Source organism: Anomaloglossus baeobatrachus, chromosome 3 (assembly GCF_048569485.1).
Source record: "Anomaloglossus baeobatrachus isolate aAnoBae1 chromosome 3, aAnoBae1.hap1, whole genome shotgun sequence".
Taxonomy (NCBI): Eukaryota; Metazoa; Chordata; class Amphibia; order Anura; family Aromobatidae; genus Anomaloglossus; species Anomaloglossus baeobatrachus.
Window position 1 is genome coordinate 247,752,549 of NC_134355.1, and position 20,526 is coordinate 247,773,074.

The 20,526-nt window shown below is 49.4% G+C and overlaps 1 protein-coding gene across 1 annotated transcript in view; it reads left to right on the plus strand.

The window, feature by feature from the left end:
* The first annotated feature begins 1,589 nt into the window (after positions 1-1,589).
* Positions 1,590-20,526, plus strand: part of PLG (plasminogen) — a 206,952-nt gene continuing 188,015 nt past the window's right edge. The window contains exons 1-3 of the mRNA XM_075341468.1: positions 1,590-1,777; positions 7,834-7,877; positions 19,728-19,899. Of these exons, the coding sequence (XP_075197583.1) occupies positions 1,590-1,777; positions 7,834-7,877; positions 19,728-19,899 (404 nt within the window). The remainder of the gene's footprint in view (positions 1,778-7,833; positions 7,878-19,727; positions 19,900-20,526) is intronic.

The window sequence follows — 20,526 nt, forward strand, 5'->3', positions numbered from 1 at the left end:
TAAAGGCCCCGTCACACTAAGCAACATCGCTAGCAACATCGCTGGTAACGAACAACTTTTGTGACGTTGCTAGCGATGTTGCTGTGTGTGACATCCAGCAACAACCTGGCCCCTGCTGTGAGGTCGTTGGTTGTTGCTGAATGTCCTGGGCCATTATTTAGTTGTTGCTGTCCTGCTGTGAAGCACAGATCGCTGTGTGTGACAGCGAGACAGCAACAACTAATGTGCAGGCAGCAGGAGCCGGCTTCTGCAGAGGCTGGTAACCAATGTAAACATCGGGTAACCAAGAAGCCCTGTCCTTGGTTACCCGATATTTACCTTTGATACCAGACTCCTCCGCTCTCACTGCCTGTGCTGCCGGCTCCAGCTCTGTGCACATTTAGCTGCAGCACACATCAGGTAATTAACCCGATGTGTGCTGTAACTAGGAGAGCAAGGAGCCAGCGCTCAGTGTGCGCTGCTCCCTGCTCTGTGCACATTTAGCTGCAGCACACATCGGGTTAATTAACCTGATGTGTGCTGTAACTAGGAGACTGGGGGCTGGTCACTGGTTGCTGGTGAGCTCACCAGCAACTCGTGTAGCGACGCTCCAGCGATCCCTGCCAGGTCAGGTTGCTGGTGGGATCGCTGGAGCGTCGCAGTGTGACATCTCACCAGCAACCTCCTAGCAACTTACCAGCGATCCCTATCGTTGTTGGGATCGCTGGTAAGTTGCTTAGTGTGACTGGACCTTAAGGGTACTTCACACACAGCGAGATCGCTACTGAGATCGCTGCTGAGTCACGTTTTTTGTGACCTCATTAGCGATCTCGCTGTGTGTGACACTGAGCAGAGATCTGGCCCCTGTTGTGAGATCGCTGCTCGTTGCACACAGCCCTGGTTCGTTTTTTTATTGTCGCTCTCCCGCTGATAAGCACACATCGCTGTGTGTGACAGCGAGAGAGCAACAATCCTGAATGTCCAGGGAGCAGGAGCCGGCGTCTGACAGCCTGCGGTAAGCTGTAACCAAGGTAAACATCGGGTAAGCAAGGTGGTTACCTGATATTTACCTTCGTTACCAGCCTCCGCAGCTCTCACGCTGCCAGTGCCGGCTCCTGCTCCCTGCACACACTAAGCTAAGCAGTGTGAGCTGGTAACTAAGGTAAGCATTGGGTAACCATACCCGATGTTTACCTTAGTTACCAGTGTCCGCAGCTTCCAGACGCCGGCTCCGTGCAAGCGCAGCTTCGCTTGCACGTCGCTGCTGGCTGGGGGCTGGTCACTGGTCGCTGGTGAGATCTGCCTGTTTGACAGCTCACCAGCGACCATGTAGCAATGCAGCAGCGATCCTGACCAGGTCAGATCGCTGGTCGGATCGCTGCTGCATTGCTAAAGTGTGAATGTACCCTAACCCTACCCAGTGGTCTGACTGCCTCCTTTATATCTATATGGGTCCATCCAAAGCCATAACTTTGCTCACACAGAAGGTTACATTATGTTACAATTTTAAAAAAAATCTGCAAAAAAAAGAAAAATCTGCCAATCATAGTAAATGGAACAGTAACCAACCTGTCTCAAATTGTTACACTGATAAACAGATACTGTACACTATGGCCCCAAATCATCAAAGTGTTTACTCCAGAAATCTTACATCAAATATTTTGGAGAGACTGAAAATGTTTGCGCAATGTGAGGTTGCAGAAGAATTTGGTCTAACTCATGCAATAACTGGTCATCTAATTCATGACGAGCTGTGGCGCAACTTACACTACAAATCTTACTTCAGACACTCACTGCAGTAAGAATTGTGGCAAGGTGCATGCCAGTTTTAGGATCAACCTGACTTATTAAGAGGCGTGTGCCTCATAATGGGGTTATCCAAAACTATCATTTATATTTTATATTTTTTATTTTTTTCTCATGGAACTAAGAACGGACAAGTAGGTATTTACCTGCCTGCTCTGCCCAGTGATCATGAACTCCTGCTGGTGACTGTGCTGCTTAATTTGACCTCACATCAACAGAACAGCTCTTTGAGGATGCTCCCTCAATGGAGTGTGATTGCCGACGTGTTGTTGATTGAGAGACGGCTTCCTGCAATTAGGCAGCGAGGTACTAGCTGTCAATCAGCATGATATTGGCGGTCACGCCCTGACAACAGAGCAGAGTGTAAGAGAAGCAGCTGCTCTGTTGATGTGAGAAGCTGCTGAATCACCATCAGGAGTGGACCGTGACCGCTCTGAGCCAGCAGAGGTCGGAGATAGACGGAACAGGCAGGTAATTAGCAACCGCTGGCTATAAGTTCTTAAGAAAAAAATATTCCCACATAACCCGATCATTAAATCAGGCACTTCTGATGCCAGAACACCAACTCATCAAGATCGACGTGAACAAAGCCGGTCTTAATAAATTGGGACCTATATCATGATAAAATATAGGGGCATCTCAATAAATTAGGATATCATCAAAAAGTTAGTTTATTTCAGTAGTTCAATACAAAAAGGGAAATGCATATATTATACAGAGTCATCACACACAGAGTGCTCTATTTCAAGTGTTTATTTCTGTTAATGTTGATGATTATGGCTTACAGATCATATTTTGTTGGTACATTATATTTATTGCTATATCCATGTGACACTTTCTTGTTTAATACCCTATTGATTCTTTATCCCATGCTCTATGTGACTCGCCCACCCCAGGGCTATAGGACACCCGGTGCCGGGCCGGACTAGTCCGGGAGTCATCAGTGGTGGCAGGGCCCGACTCCGTGGCCCTGGTGGGTGTCAGTTAAATATGGCCGGTGACTTGGGGTTTGTGTTCGTGACGCCACCTGTGGTATGCGGCTATTTAGCCGCCGCTGCTGTGTAGGGCCTCCGGGGTGATGTTATGGCAGCAATGGTGGTACTGCTCCCCACAGGTGGAGCGGTGCCCCGGGGACACTGTTGGTGCTCGTGAGAGTCTATGGTGTTGTGTGAAAAACACGGTGCAGGGCCGACAGGCATGAAAGAAACAGGCACAAACAACAGTCTCTTTACCTTCTCCTCTTTACTTCACAAACGGTTAGTCCTGGGAGACCGTTACAGGTGGATGAGGGCTCCGGCCGGCCTGGAAGTAACTGAGCTGTTGTTTTGGCCAGATGAGTATGAGGCCTACTCCTGTTCTTTTCCTTACTGTGATAGGACCCTGCTCTCTGGATTTAGCAATGGCCCTCTTGCTGCTGGGACCGGTGGTACGTCCCTCTTCCTGTGTGGTAGGCTGTGCAGGCCCTCTCTGGTGCTTCTCTGCTGGAGTCCACACCGGGCCCTGATGATGCAGCTGTACCTTCGGGCTGTTTATGGGCCAGGTGCTTGCAGCTCTCCTGCCCTTCGGATTCGGCTACCAGGGAGTATTTTAGGCCCTGGTGGCCACAGACTCCGATGTCCGAGTCTCTTCTTTGCCTCTCTGCTCCTCCTGCCTCACTGGGCCAAGCTGCTCCAGCTCTAGGCCCCAGTTCCACAGGACAGCACTACTCTGCGTCTGCTTGCTATGACTTCTCTCTACAGACTGAACACTAACTCCTCCCTCAGGCCAGACTTAAGGAATGCTCCCTGGAACTCCAGGTTCAGAGCTCCCCCTGCTGGTCTGAGGGAGAACTGCATTGGATGTTAAACTTACTGGCCAATAGACCTCTCAATTACCTCCAGGCTCCGCATTAACCCTTTGGAGGGGCAATGCTGTTGTGGCAACCAGGTCTTGGGGCGCCACATATGCATTTGGCCTATGATTTTGCCATTTTATGTAACATTTCCATATCATAGTGTCGCGGGCGGGGAGGTGGGTGTCAACGCTGCGCTCTCCCACTGCTCGGGTCCGGCTGCCGCTGCTCTGCGGCTACTGTTGCTGCTCGGTGGCTCGAGCGATGGGCCGGATCCCGGGGACTCGAGCGGCGCTCCTCGCCCGTGAGTGAAAGGGGTTGATTTGTTGGTGGGGGATTTTATTAATGTCCGTGACGCCACCCACGGTTGTGGTGATTGTGAGGACACCACCGCTGCTCTGTCTGGGGATCCCGGGAGTGGTGGTATGGAGCAGCTAGATGTTGGTTTGCCCCTCCGTGGGTAGGGGTTTTGGTAGTCCCGGGGCCCAATGATGGGGAGGTCAGGATGGTGGACAGGCGGGTTATGGGGCCTGTGGAGGTGCAGGGGCGCAGGGGCAGCGCTGTGCCGCACGGCACAGAGGTACTCACTCAGCCCAAGGATGATGACACAGTTCACGGTAAACAAACGGCTGGTTGGACAGGTCCCTCGGACGGCCACGGTGCTGATGTTCCCTGCAGTTAGCGGTGACGGTCACTTCCCTGCACCTAAGTACGGTTCTTTGGTAGCGATGGATTCCCACCGGTAACCCGCTCCCCAGCTTGGATATGAGCCGGAGGAGCCCCTCTCTTGCCCGCAGGCGCTGGCCTTGGGAAACTGGTGCCTTGGCGGTGGCAGTGTCTCCCCTTCACGGTTGGACTGTTGCCTTCAATCGGGACTTTGCTGGTGGGAGACCCGGAGGTCCCCTTCACTGACGGATTTGTCAAATTATGGCGACTCCTAGCCTTGCCTGGATCCGAAAGGCCCCTGCCACTGGTGCTGGCTTCTCTTTGTATACCGCTCCGGTACCGCCGGGCCACCACCCGTCCACGGTCCTTTCGGCAACCTCCGATCAGCCTCTCCTGCAGACGGTCACCGCCGTCTGCCAACCTTGCTGTCTCAGTCCGGGGCACACACCCGGACCAACTTCAGGCTTTCAAACTGTCACTTTTCTTCTCTCAAACTCAACTCTCCACTGTTTACTCCTTCACTTCCCTAGCTTGACTCTCACTCTAGCCCTTCCTGAGCTAAACTCTTCTTGGTTTTTCCCGCCTCCAGGACTGTGAACTCCTCAGTGGGTGATGCCAACCGCCTGGCCCACCCCCTGGTCTGTACATCAGCCCCTGGAGGAGGGCAACAAGGATTTGTGTTCTGACCTTGGTGTTCCTGCAGGGAATGTGGGGTGCGTGTGGTGTTGTGACCTGTGACCCCTGGCTTGCCCAGGGCGTCACAATAGCATATCATATGTAACATTTCCATATCATATGTACTGTATTCTGTTTCTTTTTTTTGTCTGTTTTTTCACCTTATAGAGATTTTTTTTAATCAAATTTTCATTAAGCTGTATTTAAACATTTTATTCCTTTAAACTGGTTTTCCACAGAATAAAGAGTTGTGCATTGGGGACACATTTGCCAGTTTTGATCAAATTAATCGATCAGTTGCGGAGATAGAACAAAAATACACACATTTGTCTGTGTACAGGGCTCACCTGTCTGAACAGGGACTAGTGTGCTATTTTATTACAAATGATAAACAGAAAGTACCGTAAATAATGGTACATTACCAGAAAAGGTCAGCATATCAGCAATAGGAAAAAATGTTTTACCTCAGACCTGCAACACACGTGCGTGCCTCTGGTACGTGTTTGGTACGTTTTTGCATGTACCGGAGACACTGAGACACGTTGACCAATGTTACCCTATGGTAGATGGCACACACGCGTAAAATCACACGGAACGTGTGTCCATGTGGTAAGTACGTGTGTGCGTTTTTCCACATGGTCGACATGTCCGTTTTTGGCCGTCAACACGCAGGCACGGACCCGCTAAAGTCAATGGGTCTGTGCCTGCATGGACGGCACACGTAGCATGTCCATGTTCAGCACGTATCGTCCGTGTGCGTTTTTAATCCAAACATCAGCAACACTTGTTTCCAATCTATCAGTTCAATTGTCAAATTGTCAAATGTCCTGATGTTTCAATTGGTGATGCACAAGGCCAAGGATGTTGTCAAAGGATGTTATGGTTATATGGCAGTATGCTTGAAATTTAGGTGGAAATTTGCGCATTTCTCCATAAAGAATATTAAAATGTCCATGCGTTTTCCTGAGCTTGACAAGGGGGTGGATCCACATCCTTTTTTCAACAGGTGGTTCATAATCCAGCATATGTCGCCTAACCCCAAACCTCTTAGATATCAACCATAGCAAATACATGGTTGCTTCATTGGAGAGAGGCATTTTGGAGTCTGTATAATGAGTGGTAGAGCCAGAAAACAATGATTTGAAATGTTTTTAACCCTTATACACCGATGAGGGACGGAAATTGACCAATTAACAACACCAGGATCTCATGATGAAGGATTAACAACGTAATTTGGGTATGAATGCGGATCTGAAAAAACGGAAGTCACACGGACAGCACACGTACGTATTTTATGCGGAAATTCCACACGTACACACGGCAAGCATACGCCATCACACGGATTTCATACGTACCGGAGAAACCCTGATAAAAAAAGGAACACGGACCCGAAAAACGGAACGTGTCACACGTGCGTTTTTTATGCGGAAGTGTGTTTTAGGCCTCAAAGAAAGAATCATTTCTGATCCAATGCAGAACTGTCTGTATACATTTTTACTTCCTCCCCTGCCCAGGAGATGTGGTAAAATCAGACCATGCTCCTATACAGTCAGACACCGCCATTACACAATACATAGCAGGGGCACATAGAGTCATAGTCGAAAGTGTTGGCACCCTTGAAATTGTTCCAGGAAATAAAGTATTTCTCACAAAATAATTATTACAATTACACATGTTTTATCGTACACATATTTATTTTTTTTGTGTGTATTGGAACACAAAAAAAACTGAGAAAAGGAATATTAGACATAATTTCACACAAAACACCAAAAATAGATTGAACTAAATTGTTGGCACCCTCAATTTTATTTGATTGCCCATCCTTTGGAATAAATTTCTGCAATCAATCATATCCTATTATCATCAACAAGCCACTCTTTTTTTTGCAAACTGCTCTATGTCTATCATATTTGAAGGCTTCCTTCTCCCAACAGCAATTTTAAGATCTCTCCACAGGTGTTAAAGGTGATTTAGATCCGGGCTCATTGCTGCCACTTCAGAACTCTCCAACGCTTTGATTCCATCCTTTTCTGGAGGCTTCTTGAAGTATGTTTGGGGTCATTGTTCTACTGGAAGACCCATGACTTAGGACACAGACCCAGCTTTCTGACAATAAGCACTACATTGCAACCCAAAATCCTTTGATAGTCTTCAGATTTCATGATGCTTTGCACACTGTCAAGGCACCCAGTGCTACAGGTAGCAAGACAATCGTAGAACATCTTTGAACTGCCACCATATTTGACTGTAGGTACTATGTTATTTTCTCTGTATGGATCATTACGTTATCAGTAAATAGTAGAATGATGTGCTTTACCAAAAAGCTCTATCTTGGTTCCATCTATTCACAAGATGGTTTCCAAGAAGGATTTTGGCTTATTCACGTACATTTTGGCAAGCTGCAGTGTAGCTTTTTTTTATGTCTCTGTGTCAGCAGTGTGGTCTTTATTGGTCTCCTGTCATAGTTTCATTTAATTCAAATGTCGACTGATAGTTCGTACTGACACTGAACATCCTAAGGCTGCAGGACAGCTTGAATTTCTTTGAAACTTGATTGGGGCTGCTTATCCACCATCCTGGCTATCCTATGTTGCAAACTTTCATCAATTTTTCTTTGCTGTCCACATCCAAGAAAATTAGCTACAGTGCCATGGGTTGCAAAATTCTTGATTAAGTTGCACACCGTGGACAAAGGGACATCAATATCTCTGGAGATAGACTTGTAACCTTGAGATTGGTGATGTTTTTCAACAATCTTGGTTATCAAGGACTTAGACAGTTTTCTTTTCTTCTTCATGTTCACCATGCTTAGTGTGGCACGAGCAGACACAAAAGTCACAGATTGAGCCAACATTTCCCCTTTTATCTGGTTTCAGGTGTGATTTTCATATTGCCCATATCTTGTCATTACTTGTCACAGGTGAGTTTGAACACGCATCACGTGTTAGAAACCGGTGCCGCCGATGCCGCATGCGGCCTGCTGTGGTTTTTATTCCACCCAGGTGCCGTCTTCCATTTCTGGCCGTGCCTCGGTTTGTCCAGCTGGTTGCTTAATACTCCACGTCTAAGAGTGGAGAAGCAGCTAGTGCGCATGCTCAGGTACGTGGCTCTCTTTCTAAGGCTAAGTCCAGTGGTTTACCTATTGAGAATGCTCAGTCTAAAGGGTGCTTTACATGCTGCGACATCGCTACCGATATTATTATTATTATTATTATTATTATTTATTTATAGAGCACCATTAATTCCATGGTGCTGTACATGAGAAGGGGGTTACATACAAAATACGTATACAAGTTACAGTAGACAGACTAGTACAGAGGGAAGAGGGCCCTACCCTTGCGGGCTTACATTCTATAGGATTATGGGGAGGAGACAATAGGTGGGGTGTAGGTCAGGCGGCGGCTCCGCACGGTGGTCGGGCGGCAGCTCCGCACGGTGGTCGGGCGGCAGCTCCGCACGGTGGTCGGGCGGCAGCGAGTTCATTGTAGATTGTAGGCATTTCTGAACAGATGAGTTTTCAGGTTCCGTTTGAAGTTTGCAAGGGTAGGGGATAGTCTGACGTGTTGAGGCAGCGAGTTCCAGGAGACTGGGGATGCTCGGGAGAAGTCTTGGAGTCGGTTGCGTGAGGAGCGAATGAGAGAGGAGGAGAGGAGGAGATCTTGGGAGGACCGGAGGTGACGTGTTGGAGTGTAGTGGGAGAGTAGTTCGGAGATGTACGGAGGGGAAAGATTATGCACAGCTTTGTAGGTCAGTGTTAGAAGTTTGAATTGGATACGGTGGAAGATTGGAAGCCAGTGGAGGGACATGCAGAGGGGAGAAGCGGGGTGGTATTGAGGAGAGAGGTGGATAAGTCGGGCAGCAGAGTTAAGGATGGACTGGAGAGGGGCGAGCGTGTTGGCAGGGAGGCCACAGAGGAGGATGTTACAGTATGGGTCACATGATATATCGTCAGGGTCACATCGTTAGTGACACACATCCGGCGCCGGTAGCGACATCGCAGCGTGTGACACCAAGGAGCAACAATCAATGATCGCAAAATCATCCAAAACCGGTGATCGTTGACACGTCGCTCCTTTCCCTAATATCATTGCTGCTGCAGGTATGATGTTGTTTGTCATTCCTGGTGAAGCACACATCGCTGTGTGTGACACCGCAGGAACGACAAACATCTCCTTACCTGCATCCAACAGCAATGTGGAAGGAAGGAGGTGGGCGGGATGTTATGTTCCACTCACCTCCGCCCCTCCGCTTCTATTGGACGGCCGCTTAGTGACGTCGCGTTGATGTCGCTGTGACACCGAACGCACCTCCCCCTTGAAGGAGGGATTGTTCGGCGGTCACAGCGACGTCGCTGCACAGGTATGTGCATGTGACGCTGCCATAGCGATAATGTTTGCTAGGGCAGCGATCACCAAATGCCGCATGTACGACGGGTCGGGTGCTATCGCGCTCGACATCGCTAGCAATCGCTAGCGATGTCGCAGCGTGTAAAGCACCCTCAAGTCTCAGAAACGAGACTAAGTCCTCAGTTCAGGCTACAGAGCATGCTCGCACACTTTGTTTTCTGTCTGAGGCTAAATCCAGTTTGGATGCTACTCGGCATGCCCGTGATGGGGCAGGACCGGATTGGCTGACTGACGTCAGCTGTCCTGCTGATGACGTGGCATGATCTGATAGGATGACTGACACCAGCTATCCTGACGATGTGGTGATGCCTAATTGGCTCGCGGATGCCCGCCGCTATGACCTTGCAGACCACCATTGGTCATCAGACGATGACTGGTAGTGTGTTTGGAGAGTGGCTTAAGTCTTATAATCCTCTCTCTGATGCATATGGCTGTGCAGTATTCAGCCATTGTTGTTCTATGTGTCTTTCGGCCTCTGGTGTGCTATAGCTAAAAATCTGTTCCTATATCACTAGAGCTGTAATTAGAGACAGTAGCAATCCCACACGCTAGTGGTGATCGCTTACACAGGCAGGCCTTAGGCGTTGTGGCCTCGCCACGTCTGATGTGTGGGTCCTGCAGTAAGTTGTACAGTACCTAGGGGCACGCCAGACAGGTTGGTGCAGCGCCACTGTTAGGGTAAGTGTGTGCAGAGTCACAGTGGCCCTTCCACTAGTCTGCTATGGTAATTCCGCGTCTCTGTTATTATATTATCGATCTCAGGCAGCACGGATAGTGCAGTGCCAACCGACTTATCTCTCTATTTAAATCGGCAGTAGTGCACAGGGGTTCTGTAGAGTTTAACAGAGTCCTCTAGTGTAGCTGGTAGTGCCCTGGGGAGTTAACAGGGACTACAGCTGATGCACATAGCCTCTGTAGAGTTAACAAAGGCTACTACCACAGTAGTGTGCAGTCTCTGTGCAGTTTAACAGAGACTGTACCCTGTGTCCCTATTTGCGCTGTGTGCCATCCAACACAGTGCATAGGGAACATTTTGCGTTCTCTACTGCTGCTGAAGGGTCCTACCTGGTTTATAGCTGCAGTGTACCATCTCTGCATGGTGGACCCTGGCTGCTAATTGGGATATTCTCTCATCTTTATTCCAATCCGCCAGTCCTCTTGCAACAACATGCTTGGAACAAATTGCTTACCCACAATTTTTGAAAGGTACCAACAATATTGTCCTGTCCATTTTTGAGGATTTTGTGTGAAATTATTTCTAATTTTCCTTTTCTTTGTTTTTTCATGTTGTTCCATTACACACAAAGGAAATAAATATGTGTATAACAAAACGTGTAATTGCAATAATTTTCAGGGAGAAATAATTAATTTTCTGGAACAATTTCAAGGGTGTCAACACTTTTGAGCATGACTGTCTATAGGATTATCTCAGTACAGGAAGATTTTTTTTAAACACATCCAATTATGGAACTTATTATTCAAAGATCTATTGATTAAAAAGAAATTTATTTGTGGTAAAACCCCTTTAACATGTGTAAATGATAGTGTAGTATAGTTTCTCTATATTAACATACTCATCTATTGCAATGTTGCCATCTTCTCCAGCATTTAATGGTATTCTGCTCATCTTCTGGTCACGTGACAGTTTTTCAGACTTTTTGTATCAACCTGCGCTATACAGTCCCTGACAAAAGTTCTGTCGCTTATCCATGTTATGTATATAAAAGCTTATAACCTGACTTTAAATTAATCCATTGATTTTATAAATTACTCTTTTGAAAGCTGAAACTCTCCCAAACTTGGTTTAGGTTATGAAAATAAAGTTGCTGCAAAGCTGAAATATTAATTATTTAATGAGCACAGAAAGGTCAGATTTTGGCAAGACAAAAGTTTTGTTGCCCACAGAAAGTAATGTGAAATTCAAACAAATAATGAACTTCTAATACAAAGATATGTTGCATAACATTGGTGAATGAACTTGTGGTGCTATTAGAGCCATATTTAATATTTTGTGTGACTTCCATAAGCTTGAAGGACTGCATCCATGCGGTTCAACAATGATTCATACAATTTAATGATGAAGTCATCAGGAATAGTAAAGAATGCAGTCTACATGCCTCCCAGAGTTCATCTAGATTCTTTGGTTTTGTCTTCTAAGCTTCCTCTTTCATCCTACCCCAAACATGCTCAATGATGATCATATCTGGTGACTGGGCTGGCCAGTCCTTGAGCACCTTGCTCTTCTTTGCCAGGAGGAACTTTGTTGCAGAGATGGATGTATAAGATGGAGCACAATCCTGCTGCAGAATTTTACCAGTTTTATGATTGGGAATGTAAGAGGTAGCTAATACTTCTTGATATTTTAGGCTATTGATATTGCCTTCCACCTTGCAAATGTTTCGCACACCCCCATACTGAATGTAACCCCAGACCATGATCTTTCCACCACCAAACTTAACTGTTTTCTGGATCCATACGGGCTCCAGTAGGTCTCCTGCAGTATTTGCGGCGGCTGTGGTGTAATTCAACTGAAGATTCATCAGAGAAATCCACCTTCTGCCACTTATCCAGCATCCATCTGTTTAGCAGGCTGAGGGAATTGGCAAATGCCACACGTTTTTTTAATTGCCTTTTGTTTAGTGCTGGCTTCTGGGCACTGATTCGACCATGGAGGCCATTTCGAGACAGAATCCTACAAACTGTTCTAGTTGACACAGGGACCTGAGGTGACCAGGCCTTTTGGAACTCTGCTGCAGTGGAAGAGGAGCTGGCTTTGGATTTTCTAACCAACAAACGTTCCTCCTGAGCAGTTGTCTTGCAGGGTCTGCTGGACCTGGGCTTGTCAAAAACCTCTCCAGTCTCTTCAAATCTTTTTTCAATTCTTTGTACTTGACACTGAGACCCATTAAAGGTGCCAGCCACCTCTGCAGTGGATCTGGTCTTCAGCCTCTTGATAATCAAGGCTTTGGTTGCAGGGTGGATTTTTGGCATGTTGTCAGAGGTCAAGTTGCAGTTCAATTGAAGGTCTGGGGTGCTGGGTTTCTTTTTAATACACACCCACTATTTAACCGATCATTTAGTAAGCACAGGTGAGGATGTAAACTAGGATTGGGTGCATTATGTGACAAGGTGACTGTTAGGGCCAGGTGGACGGGCAGACCCAGGAGGTGGATCCACTGGGCTGAACACCTCACCGAGGGCAATGTGCCCGGTAGCCGGAGCACTACAGGTAGCAGGACAGTCCGTTCAGAAGAGTGTAGAAGTCTCTGGGACCACGGAGTCACTGAAGGTAGTCCGGGTGACGGAGCTCAGGTTCGGAGACCGAGATGAGGTCAGGCAGAGTCCGGAACCGACGGAGCGAGAAGACGGGTCACCACAGGATGCAGGGATCGGAGATGGTAGGGACTGACGGGATGGCAGGCAGTCACCGTTCGGGATTCGGGAGTCGTCAGGACTGGTTGGCGAGACGGGGGCGACTCTACAAGACAGATAGGTAAGTATGGCACAAACACAAGGAGACCTGACTCCTAGCTTAGAAAACACGAAGAACAGGCCCCGCCCACTTGGAAAGGAACCCCCTATATACCCTGTACCTGCATCTTCAATATCCTGTTGGAGGACGCTGGCCCTTTAAGAAAAGGTCAATGACCGCGCGCGCGCCCTAATGCGCATGCGTGTGGCCCGGGTGCCAGAAGCCAGGGCAGGATGCGATGTACAGGAGGCAGGAGTGCCGGGCCGGCTCAGAACAGCAGACGGGCGCCGGGACCGGGGACCAGGTTGCCTGGAAGAGGCAGGTGAGGGAGCATGGAGGCTGAGGAGCGGGGGACCGGGGAGCAGAGCCCGGGAGCGGGGAGCATGGCAGAGGAGCCGGGAAGCGTGGCAGGAGAGCCGGGGAGCGAGGCAGGGGAGCCGGGGAGCGTGGCAGGGAAGCCGGGAAGCGAGGCACGGGCACCGGGGAGCGTGACAGTACCCCCTCCCCCACGCCCCCCTCCCCGCAACCGGGACAGGAAGGCACAAATCAGAGGAGTGCCCACATTCTCCCGGGGTTCCCAGGACCTATCCTCAGGACCATACCCAGCCCAGTCCACCAGGAAGAACTGTCGGCCCCGTACGGTTTTCATGGCCACGATATCCCTTACTACATAGATGTCATCATCAGCAATAGGAGGAGGAGCAGAACTGGCAGCAGCAGAGAAGGGACCAAGGACAACCGGCTTGAGCAGGGAGACGTGGAAGGAGTTGGGTATTCTCATCGTGGCCGGGAGCTGCACCTTGTAGGAGACCTCATTTATTTTGCTGAGGACTTTAAACGGCCCGATGTAGCGAGGACCCAGCTTGTATGATGGTAGCTTCAATCGGACATATTTGAAAGCAAGCCAGACCAGATCTCCCGGAGTGAAACACGGAGGATCCAGACGCCTCTTGTCTGCGTGTCTCTTCATCCGCAGGGAAGCACGTCCAAGGGACGTCTTGACAGAGTCCCAAATCGTTGAAAAGTCACGGACTACGGTATCAGCAGCAGGGACATCCGAGGAAGAAGATACTGGTAATGGAACGGAAGGCTGAAGACCGTAAACGACATGGAAGGGAGAGCTGGAGGAGGACTCACTGACGTGATGGTTATGGGAGAATTCAGCCCAAGGAAGAAGCGTGGACCAGTCGTCGTGATGGGCGTTAACGTAGTGATGTAAGAAGGAGGTCAGAATCTGATTGACTCGTTCCACTTGGCCATTCGACTGAGGATGGTAGGCTGAAGAAAAGTCCAGAGTCACTCCCAGATGTTTGCAGAGGGCCCTCCAGAAGCGGGAGGTAAACTGAGTTCCTCTGTCGGACACAATGTGTGATGGAAAGCCATGCAACCGGAAGATGTGCTGTATGTAAGTGTCAGCGAGTTCCTGGGCAGAGGGCAGTCCAGCCATAGGGACGAAATGAGCCATTTTGGAGAACCGATCCACCACGACCCATATGACTGTGTGTCCGGAGGACAGGGTCAAGTCCGTAATAAAGTCCATTGCAATGTGTTGCCACGGAACGGAGGGTATAGGCAGAGGCAGAAGACGGCCATATGGCAGGTGTTTGGGCGTCTTGTTCCTGGCACAAGAGGAGCAGGCTGAGACAAAAGAAGCGACGTCCGTGCGAAGGGATGGCCACCAGTAGTGACGTACAATTGTACTCCATGTTTTCTTCTGACCAGCATGGCCGGCTATTTTCGAGGCATGTCCCCAGTGCAACACTTTTTGCCTGTCAGTCTCAGAGACATAGGTCTTCCCGGGCGGTATCTGGGCCAGGGTGACAGGGGCCACCGGAATGATTTTACTAGGGCAGATGATGGGCTGGGATGTCTCCTCCTCCTGCTCCATGGGCATGAATGACCTGGACAAGGCATCTGCTCGTACATTCTTGTCCGCGGGTCGAAAATGGAGCTGAAAATCGAACCTGGCAAAGAACAAGGACCACCTGGCTTGCCGTGGGTTCAGTCGCTGAGCGGACCGCAGGTATTCCAGGTTCTTGTGGTCCGTGTAAATGATCACGGGGTACACTGCTCCCTCCAGAAGGTAGCGCCATTCCTCCAGAGCCAGTTTGACTGCCAATAGCTCTCGGTCACCGATGGTGTAGTTGCGTTCAGGCGCTGAGAAGCTCTTGGAGTGGAAACCGCAAGTAACCATCTTCCCGGAGGAGGACTTCTGCATGAGCACTGCTCCGGCTCCCGAGGAGGAGGCATCCACCTCCAAGGTGAACTGTCGGTTTAACTCAGGACGGTGGAGCACAGGGGAAGAAGCAAATGCCTGTTTCAGGGAGCCAAACGCGGCGTCGGCCGCAGGTGACCAGTCCTTTGGATTAGTCCCCTTCTTGGTCAAGGCGGAGAGAGGTGCAGTCAGAGCAGAGAAGTGAGGGATGAACTGATGGTAATAGTTTGCGAATCCCAGAAAGCGTTGGATTGCCTTCAGTCCGGAAGGAGGGGGTCAGTTGAGAATGGAAGAGACCTTCTCCGGGTCCATCTGCAGACCGGTATCGGAGATTACGTAACCCAGGAAGGGAAGAGAAGACTGCTCGAAGACACACTTCTCGTACTTGGCGTACAGACGATTCTCTCTCAGTCTTTGTAGTACCTGCTGCATGTTCTCTCTGTGGGTCTGGAGGTCCGGAGAGAAGACCAGGATATCATCAAGATACACCACCACACAGACGTAGAGAAGGTCCCGGAACACGTCGTTCACCAATTCCTGAAAGACTGCTGGTGCGTTACACAGGCCGAAGGGCATCACACAGTATTCATAGTGCCCATCGCGAGTATTGAATGCGGTCTTCCATTCGTCCCCAGAGCGGATGCGAACCAGGTTGTAGGCACCCCGAAGATCCAACTTGGTAAACACACGAGCTCCTCTAAGCCGATCAAACAATTCGGGGATGAGCGGCAGGGGGTATTTATTTTTCACGGTGATTTGGTTCAATTCCCTGTAGTCAATGCATGGGCGTAGGTCGCCCTCTTTCTTCTTAACGAAGAAGAAGCCTGCTCCAGCAGGAGAGGAGGATCTCCGAATGAATCCCCTTGCCAGGTTCTCCGTGATGTAGGCAGACATGGCCCTTGTTTCAGCAGGAGACAGCGGATATATCCGTCCTCGAGGTGGTGTAGTTCCCGGGAGTAGGTCGATGGCACAGTCGTAAGGACGATGTGGCGGCAGTACCTCTGACTCCTTTTTATCAAAGACGTTCGCGAAGGACCAATAGGCCGAGGGCAGTCCCGGTAGGGACTCCGGAACCGGAGGTCGTCGGATGAGCTGTATAGTCTTCAGACAGTTCTCGTGGCAAGAGGAGCCCCATCGGGTGATTTCACCAGTACCCCAGCTGACTGACGGTTCGTGTGTCCGTAACCAGGGGAGTCCCAGCAGGATTTGATGAGACATGTGTGGGAGGACGTAGAGAGCGATGTTCTCGGTGTGCAGGGCACCGATACGTAGTTCCACCGGCTTGGTGATCCACGAGATGGTGTCAGAGAGGGGTCTCGCATCTACAGAGGCAATCACGAGGGGTTTGTCGAGTGGAGTAGCAGACACCTGGTACTTGTCCACCGTGGCCTGCTGGATGAAATTGCCTGCTGCCCCGGAATCGAGGTACGCCTCGGCTGTGAACCGCGTCTCTCCCGTTGTCACTTGAACAGTCCACGTAACCGGGTCTGAGTGAGTCCCAGCACCTAGGGTGGCCTCTCCTACCAACCCTAAGCTTTGGAGTTTCCCAGCCTCTCTGGACAGGAACGTAGCAGGTGTGTGCCCTCTCCGCAGTAGAAGCAGAGGCCCTTGGCGAGCCGTTCTGCTCGGCGTTGTTCGGACTGCCGCAAACGGTCAATCTGCATGGGCTCGTGGACAGAGACACCAGATGACGCTGACTGAAGTACGGCGGGCTTCTGCGGAGGAGAGGAATGCCGTATCGGACGTCTCTCACGGGACACCTCTTTGGATCGTTCCTGGAATCTGAGGTCCACGCGGGTGGCTAGTGCGATCAGGGCATCCAGGGTGGAAGGAACATCGCGGCCTGCCAGCTCGTCCTTAATACGGCTGGAGAGTCCTTCCCAGAAGGCGGCGGTGAGGGCTTCATTGTTCCACCTCAATTCTGAGGCCAAAGTGCGGAAGCGGATGGCATACTGCCCCACCGTCATGGTCCCCTGACGTAGCCCGAGGAGTGATGAGGCGGATGCGGTGGCACGTCCGGGTTCCTCAAAGGTGTTTCTAAATGCCTGCAGGAAGTCCTGGATGTTAGTGGTCACAGGGTCCTCCTTCTCCCACAAGGGGTTCATCCAGGCCAGTGCCTCACCCTCTAGATGGGACATCACAAACGCCACCTTGGCTTGGTTGGAGGCAAACAAGTGCGGAAGCAGCTTGAAATGGAGGGAGCACTGGTTTAGGAACCCTCGCAGGTCTTGGGATCTCCGGCATATCGGGGTGGAGAGGCCAAGCGGAGTTTAGAAGCTTCCGAGGTAGCCGCCACGGGAACCGTGGCCGTGGACTGTGCCGTAGTAACCTGAGATGCCAGGGACGTGGCAGATGCTTGCAGCGTGTGCAGGCGGGTATCCACCGAGGACATGAAGGCCAGCATGCGGGACTGGGTCTCGCGCTGTTGTACGAGTTCCTGCTGTAGGGTGCCCAGCTGGGCCGCTAGTGCTTCAGCGGGATCCATGGCCTGTTCTTACTGTTAGGGCCAGGTGGACGGGCAGACCCAGGAGGTGGATCCACTGGGCTGAACACCTCACCGAGGGCAAGGTGCCCGGTAGCCGGAGCACTACAGGTAGCAGGACAGTCCGTTCAGAGGAGTGTAGAAGTCTCTGGGACCACGGAGTCACTGAAGGTAGTCCGGGTGACGGAGCTCAGGTTTGGAGGCCGAGATGACGTCAGGCAGAGTCCGGAACCGACGGAGCGAGAAGACGGGTCACCACAGGATGCAGGGATCGGAGATGGTAGGGACTGACGGGATGGCAGGCAGTCACCGTTCGGGAATCGGGAGTCGTCAGGACCGGTTGGCGTTACGGGGGCGACTCTACAAGACAGATAGGTAAGTATGGCACAAACACAAGGAGACCTGACTCCTAGCTTAGAAAACACGAAGAACAGGCCCCGCCCACTTGGAAAGGAACCCCCTATATACCCTGTACCTGCATCTTCAATATCCTGTTGGAGGACGCTGGCCCTTTAAGAAAAGGTCAATGACCGCGCGCGCGCCCTAATGCGCATGCGCGAGGCCCGGGTGCCAGAAGCCAGGGCAGGATGCGATGTACAGGAGGCAGGAATGCCGGGCCGGCTCAGAACAGCAGCCGGGCGTCAGGACCGGGGACCAGGTTGCCTGGAAGAGGCAGGTGAGGGAGCATGGAGGCTGAGGTGCGGGGGACCGGGGAGCAGAGCCCGGGAGCGGGGAAGCGAGGTCCGGGAGCCGGGGAGCATGGCAGAGGAGCCGGGAAGCGTGGCAGGGGAGCCGGGGAGCGAGGCAGGGGAGCCGGGGAGCGTGGCAGGGGAGCCGGGAAGCGTGGCACGGGCACCGGGGAGCGTGACAGTGACAAAACTGTTGTCTTGCCAAAATCTGACCTTTCTGTGTTCATTAAATGATCTATATTTCAGCTTTGCAGCAACTTTATTTTCATAACCTAAACCAAATTTGGGAGGGCTTGAGCTTTCAAAAGAGTAATTTATGAAACCAATGGATGAATTTAAAGTCAGATTATAAGCTTTTATTTACATAACATGGAAAAGCGACAGAACTTTTGTCAGGGAATGTATGTGTTTCTTTTACAATATTAGTCTATAGAGCCTCATTCTGATGCTCCATATACAAAGTAAAAGCAACTTTGGGGTCACTCAGAGTGCAGTATGACCCGGAGAGTCTGTAGAGCAATGAAGTCACTCAGAAGAGGACCAGGATGGCACCGGATATTGGCCTCCATTACTTTATAGTACTGCTAGGATCCATTTATTTTTGTGTGCTGCGTTGTATATATAATAATATAAAAATATATATAATTTTATAAACAGGTATATTCTTGTCTGCAAACATGTGTTTTAATTATATAGTGATTTTGTTGCATGTGTAACTATGTGGTGAGTATACATATTAATGTCTCCATGAGTTATGAATAAGTATGAGTATGTACTTGTCATTGCCTGCAGAACGGCGGTTGTTGTTAAAGTGAAGGTTTCAGTGCACGCTTCGTATGCCACAAGCCTCACTCTCACTGAAAAACTATTTTAAAAATGTACAAGTATGAATTAAAGTGAGCCTGTCAGCTGACACATGCTACCCAATCCGTGGGCAGCATGTATCAGGCAGCAGCTGTCTGATCCATGCATGTGTGACTTTGAGGCGCTACAGCATTTCAGAAAAAAGCCACCAGGAACCAAGACCGCACTGCAAACTCATCGGACTGTCCACCCGCTGCCCTGGATTGCCAGGTCTTTCTCCATATACTCACATACACAGGGATCTGTCAATTCAGGATTCCAGGGCAGTGGGCAGGGATAAGCTACCAGTAACCTGCTTGTCCGACTAGTCTACAGCATGGCGGCTTTTAAAGTCTGCTTATTCTTGATTCCAACATACCTGGATGAGTTCATACAGCCAGTGCCCAATTCATGTATCAGCTGTCACGTTCAGGTGAAACCAATTGTATGTCAAAAAATGTTTAAAATTCTGGACTAGAGGGACTACTCTTTCCATACAGTTTGGTGCTCATGATACTGTAATCCACCACTCTAACTGTGAGATAACCACAGTAAACTCAAACTACAAAACATGTATAGCAAACATAGTTCATATCAAATAGATTATAGAATACTATATTGTATATGATATACCCATGAGCTAATCATTGTAATCTTCAATAGCTCAGAAAACTGAAAAAAACAATTTTTGTTTAATAGTTTTAAGTGATGAACTTGATGCCTATGTAAAAACTGAAGGAGCATGGCTGGTGGGTAAACAAAGAGAATTTTATACAACAGCTGATGACGTGGAATGTGCGAAGAAGTGTGAAGCTGAACAAAAGTTTACTTGTAGGTAAGTTGTATATAACATTTTTTACTATATCTGGGATTATACAATATATTTTCAATTTCAATTTTGCAGAATTCTATTGTGAGTATAAGATAATATACGATGCTATATTATAACCTAGTGTGTTATTTTCACTCCCAGAAACACTAACATATTGTAGCATAAAGTGGTAAATCATGCTCCCCATATTTACCTTAATGGGAGTGGGAGTCCATCAGCATGGAGTGATTGTTCAAACCAAGTACAGGCACTTAGTGGACCCTTGATGTGTCTAGACATTTAAGTGCACCTTCCCACCTGCTTGTTTTCCCTATATCTCCACCTCCTCACTCCTTTTCTTTCATACACACATCAGTATTAAAAATGGATCCATGTCTCAAGTCTATGAGACTTAAGGCCCCATTACACGCAACGACATCACAAACGAGATGTCGTTGGGGTCACGGAATTCGTGACACACATCTGGTCTCGTTAGCGATGTCGTTGCATGTGACACGTAACAGCGACCGCTAACGATGCAAAATACTTACCAAATCATTGATTGTTGACACGTCGTCCATTTGCCAAATGTCGTTGCTGCTTTTGGACGCAGGTTGTTGGTCGTTCCTGAGGCAGCACACATCGCTACGT